Below are 18,038 nucleotides of genomic sequence, written 5' to 3'. Positions count from 1 at the left end.
ACGATTCAGAGCGCTCGGGCCTCCTCCACTAGGTCTTTATATGACTGTAAGTGGAGAGTGTTTGAGGGGTGGTGTCACAGTAACGGCCACATTCCTTTTCAGTGTCCGGTAGGAGTGATATTGTCATTCTTGCAGGACCTGATTGACAAGCGAAAAGCCTTCTCCACGGTTAAAGTGTACTTGGCGGCTATCGCCGCCTGTCACGTGGGGTTTGGGAAGCGAACGGCTAGCCAGCACCCTCTGGTTTGCCGTTTTATGAAGGGGGCGCGCAGGCTCCTCCCCGTTTCCAGACCGCTGGTACCTCCGTGGGATCTGGCTGTGGTTCTGGAGGGACTTAAGGGCCCTCCTTTTAAACCACTGGAGGGAGCAGATTTGAAACACGTGTCTTTGAAGACTGTGTTGTTGCTGGCTCTGGCTTCGGCCAAACGAGTTAGTGACATCCATGCGCTTTCGGTACATCCGTCATGCGCTCAGTTCTTCCCGGGGGATGTGAGGATGATTTTGAGGCCCAACCCGGCTTTTGTGCCCAAGGTGTTGGGCTCATGTTCCCCTATTGACCTTGTGGCTTTTGCTGCTTCATCAGAGGGCCAGCAGTCACATGCGTTATGTCCGGTTCGTGCGGTGCGCACTTACATGGACAGGACTAAGGGGTTCAGGAGGAGCGATCAGCTGTTTGTCTCCTGGGCTAATCCTCATAAAGGAAAACCTGTCACGAAGCAGCGCCTATCCCACTGGATGGTGGAGGCGATTGCTTTGGCCTATACGAGTCAGGGTTTGCAGCCACCTGTGGGCCTGCGAGCGCACTCGACTCGGGGCTTGGCCGCATCCTGGGCCTTATTCAGGGGAGTCTCTGTTCAGGACATCTGTGCTGCGGCGAGTTGGTCCTCGCCTCTCACGTTTGTCCGCTTCTATAGGTTGGACGTCTCCGCGCCGTGCGTGGCACGCGCGGTTTTACTGTCCTGATGGGAGCAGAGTGTTTTTCCCTGTGGGTTGGTGGACGCTAGATAAGCTTGTCTGGCAATACGGGAGCTACCACATCCCATAGTGAGACATCGAACGAAATATTATGAAAGAGAACTTTAGGTTATTTACATAACCCCGGTTCTCTGAGTAATATGAGTGAGATGTCTCACCAGACAACCCTTCTTGCTTGGGCGAGTGAGAAGAGGTGCTTATCTTGAATGACGTGTTGCCGTCCGCCTGAGCTATTTAAGGTAGGTGGGACTACCTATGGCGGACGGACACGTTCACCAGCCAATCAGGATTGGCGTAATGAGATTAATGCTTCTGAGGGCTGCAGCGAGGCGTGCATCCCATAGTGAGACATCTCACTCATATTACTCAGAGAACCGGGGTTATGTAAATAACCTAAAGTTATTACCAGTACAGCTCTGGGTCCTGCCACCTGCAGAAGTTCTCTGATGACTCTGCAGTGGTTGGGTGTATTAGAGATGGACAGGAGGTGGAGGACAGGACACTGATCGCGGACTTTGTGGAGTGGTCCCAGACAAACCACCTACCCCTGAATGTGGACAAGACCAAGGAGCTGGTCATTGACTTCAGGAAGAAGAGGACACCAGTAGTAGAGCCCATCACCATCCAGGGTCTGGAGGTGGAAGTAGTGGACCGTTATAAGTACCTGGGAGTCCACATGAACAGCAGACTGGACTGGAGGGACAACAGTGATGCTGTGTACAAGAAGGGACTGAGTAGACTGTACTTCCTGAGGAAGCTCAGGTCTTTTAACGTATTTCCTACCAGTCTGTTGATGCGAGCGCCCTGTACTTTGCTGGAGGAGGACACTGGACAAACTGCTCTCCATCATGGACAATCCATCACATCCACTACACCAGACTATAGAGGGGCAGCGGAGCTCATTCTCCAACAGACTGATCCAGCTCCGCTCCCACACTGAACGCTACAGGACGTCATTCATACCATTCTCTGTCCAGCTGTACAACAACTCACCTTTCTGTAACATAACTCAATGTTATTAATGTTAATGGACACTATTGCACCTTACACCTTACCCTGTATATATAATTTACATTCTTCCTTCTCTATTTCTTGTACATTTGTACCATATGCTAATATGCTAATTTGTACATTTTTGCTTATACTATTTTTATTTTATCTTACTAGATTTTATTTTACTTATTTTTTATTTCTATTTAATTTAATTTAATCTTTTTTTTTTTTAGCTGAGGTTCTTAGAGTGTTTTTTATGTACAACTAAGCTACTGTGACCAAGCAGTTTCCCTCGTGGATGAATAAAGTTTATCTAAGTCTAAGTCTACCTTAATAGTTCAATGCACACAAATCAGTATATTTCTCATTCTTATTTCACACATCTGGATTTGTTTACAGTATAAGATCTACTTTAGACTGGATTATTATGTAAATAGTTGTACTTATTTCCACTGACCTCCATTTATTAGGTTAATGACGGGAATCTCAGGGCAGATCTGTCCGCTGGACCTGTGTCCAGGTTATGGTTTATGCACCACACACTGCTTCAGCTGACCCCTCTAAGGTCTTGACACACTTGCGTAATATGTGATGTACAGCCTCGCATTTGTTCGTTCATTTATTTACTGTAATGATCTATACAGGCATGACCTCGCAAATCAGACAAAACTTCCACCAGGACTGTGAGGCTGCCATTAACAGACAGATAAACCTGGAGCTCTACGCCTCTTATGTTTATCTCTCCATGGTAAGAAATGCTCACGTATCCTAGTTCAGTGTTATTTTAGAGGTAATAAATGGTTTTATAATGATTTTCTCCTCCTTTTTTAGGCGTACTACTTTGAGAGGGATGACAAAGCCCTTCCCAATTTTGCAAAGTTTTTTCACACACAGTCGAAAGAGGAACGTGAGCATGCAGAGAGGCTGATGAGTCTGCAAAACGAGCGCGGAGGCAGAATATTTCTGCAGGACATCAGGGTAAGGATGCTCTCATAAACAGAAAAAAAGTATAGTGTGTTCTTCTAGAACCAAAGTTACCAGTCAGGTATTATTTGAAACAGATCAGTGATGAATTGTAATGAATTATTTATGTGTTAGAAACCTGATAGAGATGATTGGGGGAGCAGCCTGGAGGCTTTGGAGTGTGCCCTGCAGCTAGAGAAAAGTGTAAACCAATCCCTGCTGGACCTGCAGAAAATGGCCACTGAACACAATGATCCTCATGTAAGAAGAAAACCTGGAGAGCGTGCTATATCTTTCACTTGAAAGATTACAGCCTAACAAGTTGTTATTTCTCTCCACACAGATGTGTGACTTCATAGAAACACATTTTCTGGATGAGCAGGTCAAATCCATAAAACAGCTCGCTGACTGGATCTCAAACCTGCGCCACATGGGAGCACCTCAGAGTGGCATGGCTGAGTACCTCTTTGACAAACACACCATGGCTGAAGAAGGAAGTTAACCCGCCATCCTTCCTTCTCACTCCTGAAAGCCATCCTGACAAGTACTGTATATGATACGTACTATGCTGCTTTATTTATGTTTGTTAGATCCTTTTCTAAACTAGACCACCACAGACATCACTTCACATTACATTCCAGACGGCAAAAGATCATAAGATGTCTAAAGTAAAGTCCGAGCAAACCTTTCATTTCCTATTTTGCTTAAATTATAGTGATAGTTTCAGGCTGCAACTACATCTTTGCTTCTCTTCTGGATCCTGGACGGCGCTACTGGAAGATTTAAGAGTTTTATTATGCACAAGATTACATTGCATTGGAAAATACATATATTATTTACTTACTTCTGTCATTGTTATTAAAAAATTTACTGTTTTTTTTTGTTGTGTGTTTTCAGACACAGTCAGTGCTAACTGCTGTTAGGACACAGTTGTCAAATTATAATCCATACTTTAAAGAACACATAATTATATTGATTTTTTTGGCCCACAGAATCAAAACTTAAGGACTTCACTATTAAGTAGCATATCTTATCACAACCAATACACACTTATGTGATTGGTGAGCCACGTGAAAGTGTTTCCTTGACTGTTTCTTCATTAGACTGCAAGTCCTTTGCATAGGCCTACATTTGCTTAAATGTAGTCAAGCTGTGCATTCAGTATGATTGTAAAACAAGAAAATAAAGTACACAAATAGTTTCAGGTTTTGGTTTTTATTAAAAAATAACTTGATAATGACAAAAGAAGCCATAACATTTGATAAGTAATATATCGAGAATGCCAGTGGAAACAATGCTAAGACTACCAGAGGTTAAGAATATACACATTTTGACCTCTTGTTTTTCTTTGATTTTTCCTTCACATGTTGACTGCTTAATCTCATAAGGTGCTTTTTGCATTACAAGTAGGTTAATACTCTGCTTGCAACAAATAATTTTCACTTATGGGTAAGTTGGCTCCAGATGGAAAGAATCTCAGAAGCAACATAGTCCTTGTTGTTGAGAAACATTTTAAATGCTGTTTCAGATTTTCTTTTCTCAGTTGTGCTCGCTCCCTCCCGCCGTCTTGTTCGCCCCACCGTCCACCAGGACACCCAATAGGTCCCCTTCAGCCAACGAGATTCCTGAATCATTGGGTGAATTCTGCTGATTGGTTTCTTGCTGCGAAGCCGCTGAAGCGGAAACTGTGTTCATAATATTGCTGAGCCCGCCGTTGGTGCCCCCATTGCTTGCCCTCATGTTGGTGCTGAAATTCCCATGGTTACTAAAATTACTCTGACTTGTACCGTTGCAGAGACTTCCCGTCGTGCCGGCACCGTTGGTGCTTGTTGCATTAATGCTGCTAGAGCTGCTGTTGGGATTACTAGGATTTGCTGCCGCTGTGCGAGAAGGAGGAGTGAACGAGAATACCCTTTCTCCACCACTCCCTGCGGCCCGAGCGCTCGGGGGTCCAGCCTGGCTGTCAGCTGGTGGGAGGGTGTCTAGAGTGAGGCGAGGAGGCGGGGGCCGCCGTGACAGCAGGCCTTGTCCCGGTCTGAGCTTAGATATTGGACAAAGTTCAGGTAGCGGGTCCGGGAAAGAGAAAGTGGGGGCACTCTGCATCTCGCCATCCTCACTCAGCCAGGGGAAAGCAGAGGACGGTGGTGGGGGGATGTGGTTAGGGGTGTCAGGAGGTAGCACCTGCGAGCCCACCATTGGATGAGCGAGGGAGCTACAGCTGCGATCCCACTCGTTTTGGGTTCTCCGGGAAGGTCGAGGGCGGGGCACTGCAGGGGGCACGCAGTGGATGGGTGTTTGTGGACAGCTGTAGAAACCTGGCCTCTCATACAAGTGCGTGGTGGAGAAAGCATAGTCTGGATCTCGCTCCTGGTTCAGAGGCTGGCGGGTCAGTGGTGCCTCCTGGTGCAGGTAAAGAGGGAAGCGGCTCAGTGGAGCTCCAGGGCGGCGGCGCAGCAGAGAGACGCGGGAGGAGCGAGGGAAGTTAGGGGAGTGGACACCAAGAAGACGACCCAGGCCTCCAAGCAGTGGGGTGGAGTAGTTGGCTTCTTCATGTTCTTTGATCTGCTCCAGATTGGACTGAAATTCCATCTCCTCCTTAGGAACGCTGGGTTAGGTCAAGAAGAAAGTTAACCTTGTATGAAGTAGGATATTCAAGAATTATCTGCCAGAAAATAAGAACATTAGTGAACCTGATATCCAGCGCTGAGCCCATGAAGGAGGGTTTGCGGTGTTCAGCACTGGCCGTAGTATAGGGAGGTCGCGGTTCAGACTCATTCCAGTACATGTCCTTCTCAACCAGTGGCAGACTGTCGTACATCTCATCCACAGACAACAAGGACACCTGAGACGCAGTGAAAACCACTGCAAGTCAGACACTTTCCACTGTCGGTGATACAGTTCATAGAAAAAAAGATTGATCCACACCTGCAAATTACGATCAACAAGCCAGTTGGTTTCAAAGTCATCGTCGTCTTCGCCGAAAGGATTAATGAGTTGCTCAGCCACCTTAGGCCATGAAAACAAAAGACCACATCAATAAAGTTCAGAAATGGACAAATCAATAAAATGTCTGTGTTCATGTTCTCGGCTGTCCCTCACCTTCAGCCAACCAACATAGAAGAAAAACTGCAGCAGGGTAAAAACAGGCAGATAGAAGTCCAGATCGTGACCAGGGTACCCCTGAGCTGGGTCCAAGAACTGACGACCGATCAGACAAGCCAGGAAGAAGCTGTATACTGCCACCGTCACCACCTAAACAAAAGACATTTGTCAAGTTTGGCAGAGATTCACAGCGACCTCAGAGAAAAATTAACCAAGTCCCTTGTTGAGTTGTTTCATTGGTCACATTTTTGTTGATCAAATGCATTTTGATTAAGCTGAGTGAATCATTTGAGGCCTGATCATTATAGTGAGAAAGCGATTACATTATTTAGTGGCGTAATACTAGCTCACTGTCATTGTCTATATCAGCTACGGCACTGGATACGGTATCAAAAATAACCTGAGTGTAGACAAGAGGAAGGCTGATCCAGTCATAACCGTACAGCTTCATACACTTTGCCCGTAAACTATTCAACTCCTAAACGGAGGGGAAAAAAAAAACAGGTTCATGAAAAACCAGAAAATATTTCCCAGCCAAAAATTAAGATATCTTGAGACACATGTCCCTGAACGCTTACTGTGAGAATGGCTGTGAGGGCCACGTCGTTGTTGATGCGCCCCTCAGTCCGTGCTCTCAGAGCCAGGCTGACGAACCACATGCAGGGCACCCAGAACTTGTTATGAGGGGAAGGCAAATCTTCCAGGTGCCTCAACTCTTCAGACGTCATCAAGCCTGAGAGGCACAAATACAACATGGAAATGAAAAGTACACAGCCAGTAGTAATGTGTAGTATGAGTTCACAGATTCTTCAAGAATCATCTGGCATCTCTGGATGTGTTCAGAAGGAACAAGAACAGGGAGTTTGGTGTTTTGGTTGCCACATCGTACCAGCCTGCACCAGATGCTCCATGGTGGGAAACCTCTTGTAGACGGCTGTGCTGACAGAGCGGTAGATGAGAACGCCGGAGAGGTTGGCGTACCGCATCAGAGTTCTACGAGTCAGCCTGGAGGCCTCGTCAGCCCCGCGAACATGACCTCCTACTAAAGCCGCCAGGCGGTCTGGCCAGGGTACGTTCTCAAACTGGCCCCACCAGCGGGACACGACCAAGGTAACATAGAAACCTGAAAGGAAAGAATTACCGCTTTAGATCACGGCGCCAAGCAGCAACAGGAGAACTTAAAAGAAGGAAAACTGTCAGCTCAAACTCACCCAACACAAACGACACAGGGATGAGCTCTGCATAGCGGTCACAGTATATAGACAGCTTCTCAAACAGCCTCCTCTGATCATCACTCAACACAAACCTGGTGAAGGAAACATCTGGTGAATCCTCTAATTTACCAGTTCAAAATCTCTAGAGGGAGATCTGGGACAAAGGCCTTGTACCACGCTTACCTGTCTAATTTAATTTGTTTTATGTGTGTGGGAATTGTGTATCTGTTGATTAAATACAAAGGTAACAGATATACAACCATGTAGTGGCCTGCATTTGAGAATCTCTGTCCCATAAGAATCCACTTTGACCTTGGTAGATAACCAAAGATGAAAACAGATTGCCGTTCTTACGGTATAGTTATTCTTTGTTTTAAAGCATTGAAAATGAAAGTAGCATTTTATTGTTCCAGTCATGATCCTCTGAAGATGACTCACAGACATCCATAAATCCCCAGATCCCACTTTGGGTGTGATCCCCAAAGTGGGATCTGAAAAACTAATTTGTAAATAAACTAAAAGCAAGCAAAAAGTGATAACTGCACTGATCACTGGACCCTATTGATAACAAAGTTTGAAGATCGTTCTCTGAAACGTTACCTATAAACAATACTGAAGAAGGAATAGAGCAGGGTGAAGATGACGAGTTCTCTGTAGAGTAGTTTATAGATGCTGCCTTTCCATCGCAGGAGCAGGTGGAAGAAGGTCCCCAGACCTGCATCAGCAACTCTGCGGGAGTACGTCACTGTCATTGCTGCTTGCTGGCCAACTTGCTGGCTGACTGTGGCCAGACATGAAGGAAACCAGTGTGGTGTGGTACTCTGTGCTTCGTCTGAGCTCCGCTTCAGCAGTCAACCTGGATCTCATAAGGCCAACGTGGTCACAAATCTAAAAGGATGAAACAGTTGTATTTACTATATAGACTGTAATCCAGAGGTTTTAGTCCATACATTCCTGTTGTATTGAAATACTCTGGCACTGTTCTCGTACTAAATCCACTGAAATGAATATTACATTTTCCCCTTAAGCATTTAAATTAATGTATTTCTTCATTTTAATCGTTGACATAATTAGCCTCTATACCTTAATTGAACTTATAAAAGCTAAACCAGAGAAATACAAGTGTGAGGGTCACAATAGGTCAAATTTACCCACTTACCTCCGAGAATGGAGGCGTCTGGCCATCGTGGTCGTTGTGGCTCGAGATGTGTGGCGGCGGCGTCCGGGGCGAATGTTGGAAAAGGGAAAGCAGGAAAGAAAAGGAGAGCAAGGGACTCCTACACCTCCGGTCACTTGATGTGTTAATCTGTTTCTGCAACAAAGCTGCATTGTGAGGCCAGGTCCCGTTAATCTGAACAAATCTGAGGACAGCACGGCGCCCACACTGCCACAAACAGGCTGATTTAAGGCGTGAACACTGAGTGGATGTGTTGAGATCAGAAATATGACTCTATGAACCAGATTTCAAGTCTGAGTCATTATTTTAAAGTTCGACACACAGGCATGAGCGTTTCTCTCTACCTCTTGCTGTGTTAAACACACATTGAACATAATCTCATCTCTGGATTGTAGGTGCTTCCACTATTTCTATGTGAAGCAGTTTCTCTGTATTTGATTGTGGCAAACTTCTGGTCAGGTGAGGCTGTGAACCCCTCTGCTGGAAAAAATGTGCACAGCTGAATTGTTACTGGTCAGGAGGTGTTTAGTGATTAACCCTTCCGGTTTAACCAGGGGACCAACAGCAGGGCGAAGTGCGGAGAGTTTAGTGAGCAGAATTTCTGCTGTATTTGCAGATTTTTGTTGCAAATGAGAATCTGTTTGGTCCACTTCGGTGAGTATACGCTAAGTATTCTTTGTCTTTACATCATCCTCGTGGAGTTTATTACATCCTGTATGCGTGTGATACATGCGCACACTGTTTTCTAACTTAATATTTACACTGGATATCTCAAAGAAAGGAATTCCTTTAGCATGACTACCTGCAAAGAAAAGAGCCTGACCTTCTTTAGCTCTCCTGCAGAGAGGTGTTTAAGTGGTGGTTGTCTTTATATGAACCATTTAGTTTCCCTGTAGTCTTAAGCGACAGGAAACAGAGTTACATATTGAAACTTGTGCGCCCACAGACAGCAGGACCCTCTTAGACCACTGGAGATACCAAGGAGTGTCTGATGAGTCTCCGTGCTGTCTGAGAGAGACACATGGATGCTTTTGAGGGAATTCATAGTGTCCAGATTTCCTCCTCTCCAACGTCTTCAAATTCGTCGAGCCCGGGATATGAAGTCCTCAAGTCTGGGAGATCTGGAATAGCAGTGTACTCCTCTGCAGTCTTCTTCGGGACGCCTAATGTGCCTGCAGTCCGGCACAAGTCCAGCAAGGTCACTGAGGACGAGGGATGTGTTGTTGGACGGTGAGTGTTAAATCCGGAAGCACAACAGAGGAGTCTGATCTTCCCTGTGTGGAGCGAACATAAAGCTTTGTTGTTTGAAGAACAGTTTGATAGGTTTGTTGTTTTGAAGTTATACGGATGAGTTTTATTAAGAACTACAAAACACCAGCTGAACACGGACATGAACACAGGGCATAATTTTAGATTTGGTGCACAGAATATGTAAAGATACGTTTATGTAACTATAGCCCTAGCGGTTTGTAAAGTAAAGACTATTCTTCCTGTATCCTGTAGACACAACTGTGTGACTCCGTACATTATCAACAACATATAATTTAATGAGATGTAGTTTTAATAGACATATATTTAGTTCGACTCCAGTATAAAGAAACCTGCTTTACAGAGTAATTTACATGCGGAGATGGAAAAGGAACTCCGTTTAGAAATACTCCGTTACAAGGGAAAGTCCTGCATTTATATTCTTTACTGATTTAAAAGTATCAGTATAGCAAATAGTTGTCAATATACTAGATGTACCAAAAGTAAAAGGATCCATTATGCCCCCTTTCAGAATAAATACAATGTTATTATGCATTTTGATGCATCCATTGCTTTAAAGTTGAAGCTGGTAAAGATGAAGCTGAATCTTAAGCTAACATTAAGACACCATTATTTATTTGTGGATTATAATTTGTATTATTAATAATTAATCCGAACACACAAAGTTATCAAATAAATGCAGTGGAGTTAAAAAAGTCTCAATTCAAATTTAAAAAGACAGATGAGGCATTGATGAGCTACGCTGTTACGACTCTGGTTCACTGTGGAGGGTGTTCCCTTTAGGATTGTTGAAGCTTTCACCATCACGTAGTGGTGACAGTGAGGTGGTCAAATCATTCCATGTAATATGTAAACCAGCAACCAGACATCTGTGTGCTGTATATCTAGTAGCGTGACTCCGACATAGGATTATTTTAGCCGTGTTTTGAATGTAAAATCTCCATCCTGCAGGTGTAGTAAAGACTGCCCAGTGCAGCTTTAGGCCTCTAGCAGGGGCAAATCAGGATTTAGGAATTAGAGGATACAGGAGAGCTGTGACAGGAAATGAGGGAAGAAAGAGAGATCAGGGACAGATTGAAGAAAGTGAATTCAGATAAGGGATGCAGAGATTATTGCGGATGCAGAGTCTGTTATTACACATTATGACTGTCTTAAACTTCTCAGTCACCAACCTGCCCGCTGTTGTGTTTTTGTCTGATAATGCATGTCCACCAAGAGACATTCTCACAAAAACTTGAACTAAGTTTCAAAAATGTCCATTATTATTATTATTATTATATATACTTTTTAATATTTCTCACCAAGGCACATGACAATTAAAAACTATCCAGGGCTTTTTGTGTATGAGAAGTAGCTCTAACACATCTTATGAGAATTAATATTAAGTTTTCTGTCTGGGCCAAGTGATGATGCATTTTACTTCAATGAATGATTCAGTGAATCTCTGCTCTACTTGATTCATGTTAATTTCCAATTGATACGTGATTGAGAGTGAGTGGCAGTGTATCCAAATAGAGTCGTCTGCCCTAAAAGCCTCTGGACTTAATGCACAGTATGTCAAGTGGTTTGTGCTTCGTCAATTATTATAACTGAACCATAGTGATGATTTAATAGGTTTATTTCAGCTGCTCCTGCTTTATTATTAGATCTCTGTTGATATTAATTAATATAGTATTCAGTTTTGCACGTTTCATTAGTAATTACATTAAGTTACCACAGAGCACAGCACTGGGGCTGAATGCATAGGATGAGACAGGGGTCAGTGGCTCATCTACCCCAGCATCAAACTTTTACCCTGGGGTCCCAAAGCAGGTCAAACAAGACATGACACTGTTTTAAAATAAGTTTGGTGAAAGTTTGGGAACTGTTGAGAGAAGACTCGTGACTTGCAGGTTTTTTATTATTATTATTATTATTATTTTGAGAGTTTAAATAAATATGTAGCCCTGAGGTGATCCATTATGAGGCCGGGCTGGTGCCTCTGCAGGCTCCGGACAGGATGTGCCGGTCCGGTCGATGGGAGTGGATGCGCTGTCATGTGACCAGAGAGAAACGACTGCAGAAACAGACGAGACACTGGTTTCTGAGCTGGAAAATAATGAGAGGATAGCGTTGAAAGAGATTTCTGGAGAGTGTTTGCTGTATCTCGCTCTTTCTTTAGTTTTTTTTCTTTTGTTTTGTTTTTGCGAGTCCTGGTTTTGTTGTTGTTGTTATTTGTCTACGTCAGCGTCCGCATTCCTCCGCCGTGATTTAAAGCGGCTGGGATTAGTTTCAGTGAAACCAGCTAACGTTAGCGCAGTTTGGGAAGTACTTTTATAATTGAACCACATCACCATCGCCGACGGAAACTGGAGGGGAGAAGCTGACAGATACACGGACAGGGTGGGAGGCTTCTCTGCTGTCCCAGACACTGACAGGGTAAGGGCGGACACTGACGGGAGACCTCTCCGTGTCAAAAAGTTGTGTTAGCTAACCAGCTAGTTAGCTCAGAGTCTGCTAGTGTCTGCAGGTAGTCAGCTGCTTTGAGCATGAACTTATATACGACCTGGAGATAAAGTAACTCAGACTAATAGTGTGGAATCTAAAGCTTTAACTAAATGAAATGTGAGGAATACTGAGGGTCCCAAAGTATGGTTCGGGGTCTTTTCCCGGTCCTTGACTGAAGGGACTTTAGAGCCGTGGGAACATGTGATTACATAAGAGTAGAGCAAGGATGATTTGACGTTGTCAGACACAGTGGGGCTGTAAAATACATTTTAACGTTGTAAAATAAGTTTTCAAACTTTTATTCGTGTCACAGCAGGAAAAGCATAGATGCAAATATAATTTGACTGCTTCAGGTTCAGGCTCCTGACACTGTTCATGCTAACTGGTGGACTTTAACTCCTTCCTGGGACACTTGAATCAAATGGAGTCACCTGTAGTTTGTGTACGGTAACTAGACAAATGTCTGCCGTGAAACCGATTATAAATACCAGCTCAATACATTTCACTGTGCATTGTACTATGTATAACTGTGCATGTGACAAATAAAACCTATCCATCTATCTATCTATCAATCAGTCAAACTCATGGCATCAAGTGCTCTTCAATGGAAACTGTGTTACTGAAAAGCCTGAATATGCAAATATGATCCAGGAGCAGCAACAGTAATTGACCTTTTAAATACCGTGCATCCTCTGAGTTAGTCACATCATAATGTTCTCCGCTCAGCTCTGTTTAATTAGACGCAACTGTCAATAATACAATCCAGTTTAAATCAACAGTAACTTTTGAATTCAGCATTCAGCTGATGAGTTAATGGTGAGGTTTTATATTTGGTGTTACAGTCTGGACAAATATTTTTGCTTGTGTTCCTGTGAAGGTTGGTAGATCTGGATCCAGACCCAGAGTCCAGACTGGAGGCAGGAGGAAAGGCCGGGCCCACCTCAGGCAGAGGTCATGGCGCGCTCTCCCGGCTCCGCAGCTCGTCGCTGGAGGTCAGAGAAAAAGAAATACGAGAAAAGGGGTCAGAGATCCTCAGGGAGCAGCTGGACGCTGCAAAGAAGGTGTTGTATCCTAGTTAATTCTCACACACTTGGGCATACAAAAGATAGCGTGACCTGAAAAAAAAAAAAACAGTTGACAGTGCAAATGTTGTTCCCTGTAAAATGTGGCCTCAACGTTTTCTCCTGCACGTCTCAGGAACTGAAACTCAAAGACAAGGAGTGCGAGCGTCTGTCGCAAGTCAGGAACCAGCTGGAGCAAGAGCTGGAGGAGCTGACTGCCAGTCTGTTTGAGGTCAGCAGTAATCACGGCTCTCTGCTGAGTGTCCTGTCATTTTGACAGCTCATGATAATTGGAGTGTGTTGAAGTCCTAAAATTCACAGTTTGCATTTACCACAAATTTTCTACTGTATGTTTTAAACTTGCATCACTTATGGACAACAAAAAGAACAACTCTGTTTAAGTTCATATCTCCCTGTTAGCAAACAATGTCCTTTTTACATATTCAGTTAACACGAAATAACAGAAGCCTTTACTTGTAATGTTGTCTCTACTCATTAGTTTTAATGTTCACTCTCATTTTAGTTTAGTTTTGGTGTCGATCATTTCTTGAGGGAAACGTGTCTCTTTTTAACTGTTGTTCATCAGCTTGTCGTTAACTTTATCTGAGTCCTGAGCCGTTGCTGTGTTTAATGTTTGAATCTACTCGTCATCAGGAAGCTCACAAGATGGTGCGGGAGGCAAATGTGAAACAAGCTGCAGCAGAGAAACAGCTGAAGGAGGCCCAAGGAAAGGTGGGTGAAGATGTTTCACTGCGTTTTCACTCCAGATAAAACGTGAAGAGCTGACCCTTTTGTCTCTTCACCCGTGCCACCTAAATATCTTCTGAATTAAACCTTTTCAACAAATGATCTTGTGTCCAAACTCTTATAATAATAATAATAATCTCCCCTCTCAGATTGACGTTCTGCAAGCAGAGGTGACGGCGCTCAAGACCCTGGTGTTGACGTCCACACCGTCTTCACCAAACCGCCAGCTGCATCCACAGCTGCAGTCGTCAGCAACCAGAGGAACGTACAAACGCGTCGGGGGCCACATCCGCAACAAGAGCGCCAGCGGTGCCTTTCTAGCGCCGGAAAAACCAGAACCCTCATCAGCTTCCGTTCAGCCTGTGGCCAAAGAGGACAGAGAGGTAACCTGAAAGGAGTCTGTACTTTATCTCTCTTCTCCATCAAGTACGTTTCTGTAACTTTAACTCTTTACCTGCCTGTAATTCCCCTTTTTCAAGTATCTTCTTTCCTTTTTGTTTCTCTCACTATTAATCTCTCCCTGCCTTGTTCTACCTGCCTATCTGTGGCATCTCTTCGTCTCTCAGCCTGCTGCTCTCCTCTCTCTGATTCTCTGCCTGGTTCCTGGCCACTTTGTCAATTGTAACTATGACCCTCGTTGGCAGGAGCAGGGTGAGAGTCTAAACTCTGACGGCAGACAGGTAACTGTCGACCCCTCATAAATCTTTTATAGTTAGCTGCTGGCAGTGTTTTCTGTCATCATCTGTTTTTATGAACCCACAAAAGTTTATTATTTTCCCAGAGCACAAAATAATCCGTCTAGTTTGAGTGAATATTTCTGGAGTGCGATCAGACGCTTGGTTCTTTGAGTGTGACTGTTAGATCAACACGGGCTTTCTGATTTATGTCGCTTAAATTAAATTCAGTCAGTCAGGCTGTAGTGAAAGTTTATCAAATTTATTTTCTTTTTAACTACAACTCATTGTGTTTAGATGAGGAAGTCTTATTGTAACGTGTTCTTGAATCAGCTGAAAGTCTGGTGAATGTTTGGTGAGGTCCACTGAAAATGCAAACGGCAAGAAGTGTCTGTGAAATGGGGTGTGAAAAATCACTGCAGAGTCTTTGTAACCAACTAGTCACCCAGCTCTTGGAGGTCTTTTATGATATTTCTTCGATTTTTAAAATCACGTTTGTTGGTTTGTGTTGTGTTCAGAATCTGTCGGACAATAAAGTACCTAAACAGTGTTGTGTAATCAGATGTTTGTAGGTTTATTATTTAATACCAGTGATTTAATTAACACTTGTCAAGCAGGTTTCAAGTCATATTATAACATATATCCATCCTAGAGCAACAGCCAAGCTCAGCTGCTCTGTTGTTAGTATATTGTCAGTATATCACCTCCTTTATTGCTGCTTTAAGTTAAGGTGGGTAATGGTTAGCTCACATTAAAAGGCGACGTATTGAGCGAGTGATTTGTTTTCTCTTTGCAGATGGACTCCGTTCTGTTTGCAGAGTTTTTGATGTGGAAGGAGCATCCAAGTCTGGACCGCTCCTCCGCCTTCCTGAGTCGTGTTTACAGAGAAGATATCGGACCCTGCCTCTCATTCACAAGATCGGAGGTCAGACTCTTAGTGCTTCTTGGTTCAGCCTGCTGCGTTATATTTTAATGCGTGGCATGTTAATATTATTGGTAACTGTCCTCCACAGCTGTCTCAGCTGATTCAGAGCGCCGTGGAAAACAACTCTCTGACTATCGAGCCCGTGGCCATGTCAGCATTACCGATGGTTAAGGCCTCGGCTGTGGAGTGTGGAGGTCCTAAGTGAGTTACCGCGTCAATAATGACTGCTCTCTGTTTCACCACTCACTGCTAAACAATGGCTACGTCAACACTGGGCGTTCACCTTTATTTGGTTTTGGTTCCTGCACTGATGCTTTGGGATTATAGCTGAAGCCTTTTTCACTGTCACACCTTGTACCTGGGCGTGGTTTAATCAGCGAGCACATTTCTAATCACTGTCTGATCTAAAATCTTTTTTTTTCAGTGGCTTTAGAGCTGCAGTAGAGACGTAAGTCCTCTCAGGAACAAATCACCCCTTCAACTTTTCACTAACTCACATCACTGCAGCATGAAATGCAGTTCTCCTGTCCGGATGTGTTGAAAGTTGCAAACAAAGCTGTAAATAATGATCCAGATGTGGACTGGTATGTGTCTGGGTTTACAATAATGCAGCCATGAACCATTTCCTGTTTCCTGATCTTTCTGTGACTAACTTTCTCTCACTGTGCTCCTCTGTTTTTGCTCTGTCTCTGTTCTCTCATGTAATTGCATTCAAAGTTAACACGTAGGTTTCATTCATGAATAGCTGAAGAGCTGCACCTCATGTTCAGTGTGTGCTGTCATGAAACAATGACTGTGTGTGTCCACATGATGTAGCCGTAATATTTGACAGCTGATCTCCACTTGTAGAAAATGCGCATTAAGTGGCTTGTCGCGGCTCTGCCGTCATCGCATTAAGCTTGGCGACAAGGGGAGCTACTATTACATCTCTCCTTCGAGTAGAGCACGGGTAACTATCGCCGTTCCTCTGTAACCTTCAGTGGAAACATTTGTGTTGCCACTGCTGAGAGCTGCTAAATGTGACCTTGTCCTTTCTTCACCTTTCTAGATCACAGCTGTCTGCAATTTTTTTACTTACATCCGGTACATCCAGCAGGGCCTGGTGAGGCACGATGGTAAGTTATAATTTACATTATAATAATCATTTTGCCGACCGGGTGTTTTTAATCTGGGATAAGCCATGTTGTGTGTGTTGTTTTCATGTCTTTGTCCAGCGGAGCAGATGTTCTGGGAGGTGACGCGTCTTCGTAGAGAGATGACTGTGGCCAAGTTAGGTTTCTACCTCACTGACCAGGGCTAGAGGGCAGACCACTGAAACACCAAGCAGGACCTCCGTTACTCAGAACTGTCTTGGGTAACTGTGGTGACACGCAGGTCTTAGATCAGTTGTTGATCGGCTTTAGTTCTGCAGCAGAGATCAACCAACAAGGGAAGAAGAAAATGCTCATGTGCCACTTCTGGAAAAGCAATAAGTCAATAAAAATCAAGCCAGCTGTGCAGAAAAAAACATCAAATGAAATGATGTTAGTGATAGTCCCAGACATGTCAGATATATTTTTCTGTTCTACAACATGACAGGAAACTACCCAGTAATTGTCTCCACTAATATGGAGAATATTTTTAATATTATTACTCTAAATCTCCCCGGTGGAGAACTCACAGCTTCTCATGTTAATGTTTCATTAATCTGTTGATGAGCACAACACAAAATGGAAACAGTCCAGAGAGTTCAGTCTCTTACCTCAGAGTATTACAACTATGTCATGTAATACTTGAACTGTTTCCCCAGAGCAATAGTCGGGGCTGTTTTCTTTGTTTTTACCTGTATACAGTTCTTGCTAGCATCTCTTAGCTGCTTTTAGCTATCAGCTCAAAACGCCACAGACAAATCTTTGCGTCTCAGCGCAGCTTTTATTTTCTTGATTCACTCTTGCACTTCCTGGTCTGGATGTATTAAAAAACAAAGGCATCACCTTCGGCCTCTTTGCAAGAAACAACTTCAGATTAGGCCTTAAATTGATAATCAGATGTATCGTTAATAAGTTATTATCACGCCGACACGCTCAATAGTGGGAGATTTACAACATAGAAAAGAAAACAAGCTTTAATACGAGTGATTGTAATATGTTTCAACTATAGTTTTGCACGTAAACAGTATGTACATACAGTAAAAGCCATAAGTGACTTTGCATGAATGCAGAACATAGCCATATTACACAGTGTATACTGGTTGTACCTCATAGTATAGATGAATTATTATACATGGCCTTTTGTTTTTTACAGAAAAGTCCTGTGAAGTTAAAAATTAAGAATATTGTATCAGAAAGTGCAATAACTGCTTGTTAGCCTCATTAAGGGCTTTGAGGTTCCTTAACCTCAGTTTACTGATAATCAAATGTGTAAACACTCCATTAAACACACAGCATTGTATCATGACTATCAGCTTTGTAC

General features: G+C 43.6%; 3 protein-coding genes across 3 annotated transcripts; 2 read left to right on the top strand and 1 right to left on the bottom strand.

Annotated features, from left to right (window-relative positions):
* Nucleotides 1-2,452: 2,452 nt before the first annotated feature.
* Nucleotides 2,453-4,197, top strand: fth1b (ferritin, heavy polypeptide 1b). Its single transcript, XM_084555050.1, has 5 exons — nt 2,453-2,533; nt 2,613-2,716; nt 2,800-2,946; nt 3,067-3,192; nt 3,275-4,197. Exons 2-5 carry the CDS (start codon nt 2,615-2,617, stop codon nt 3,431-3,433), a joined length of 534 nt encoding a protein of 177 aa, XP_084411176.1. The 5' UTR covers nt 2,453-2,533; nt 2,613-2,614; the 3' UTR covers nt 3,434-4,197.
* A 273-nt stretch (nt 4,198-4,470) lies between these two features.
* On the bottom strand, nt 4,471-8,540 carry best1 (bestrophin 1; the record flags this gene model as incomplete). The annotated part of the gene is made up of 9 exons (XM_084555965.1): nt 7,848-8,540; nt 7,245-7,339; nt 6,923-7,156; nt 6,612-6,766; nt 6,434-6,511; nt 6,031-6,183; nt 5,857-5,937; nt 5,622-5,773; nt 4,471-5,536 (listed from the first exon to the last, which is right to left on the bottom strand). The coding sequence occupies exons 1-9, from the start codon at nt 7,997-7,999 to the stop codon at nt 4,471-4,473; spliced, it is 2,166 nt and encodes a 721-aa protein (XP_084412091.1). The 5' UTR covers nt 8,000-8,540.
* Nucleotides 8,541-9,445: 905 nt separating this feature from the next.
* rab3il1 (RAB3A interacting protein (rabin3)-like 1) lies at nt 9,446-18,024 on the top strand (the record flags this gene model as incomplete). Its single annotated transcript, XM_084555681.1, has 12 exons — nt 9,446-9,654; nt 13,058-13,241; nt 13,378-13,473; nt 13,896-13,973; nt 14,138-14,371; nt 14,555-14,668; nt 15,459-15,587; nt 15,676-15,788; nt 16,012-16,035; nt 16,437-16,536; nt 16,636-16,702; nt 16,802-18,024. 12 exons carry the CDS (start codon nt 9,446-9,448, stop codon nt 16,885-16,887), a joined length of 1,434 nt encoding a protein of 477 aa, XP_084411807.1. The 3' UTR covers nt 16,888-18,024.
* Between the last annotated feature and the right edge of the window lie 14 nt (nt 18,025-18,038).

Source organism: Chelon labrosus, assembly GCF_963514085.1.
Source record: "Chelon labrosus genome assembly, chromosome: 11".
In the NCBI taxonomy this organism is placed as follows: domain Eukaryota; kingdom Metazoa; phylum Chordata; class Actinopteri; order Mugiliformes; family Mugilidae; genus Chelon; species Chelon labrosus.
Note: the sequence above shows the minus strand (reverse complement) of the source record. Positions and strands in the feature narration are given on the sequence as shown.

Excerpts from the sequence above, each read along its gene's own strand:
- fth1b (XM_084555050.1), top strand. The coding sequence starts at position 2,615 with ATGACCTCGCAAATCAGACAAAACTTCCACCAGGACTGTGAGGCTGCC. Across the intron at positions 2,717-2,799 it reads CTTATGTTTATCTCTCCATG|GCGTACTACTTTGAGAGGGA; the intron begins GTAAGAAATGCT and ends CTCCTTTTTTAG. Across the intron at positions 2,947-3,066 it reads TATTTCTGCAGGACATCAGG|AAACCTGATAGAGATGATTG; the intron begins GTAAGGATGCTC and ends TTTATGTGTTAG.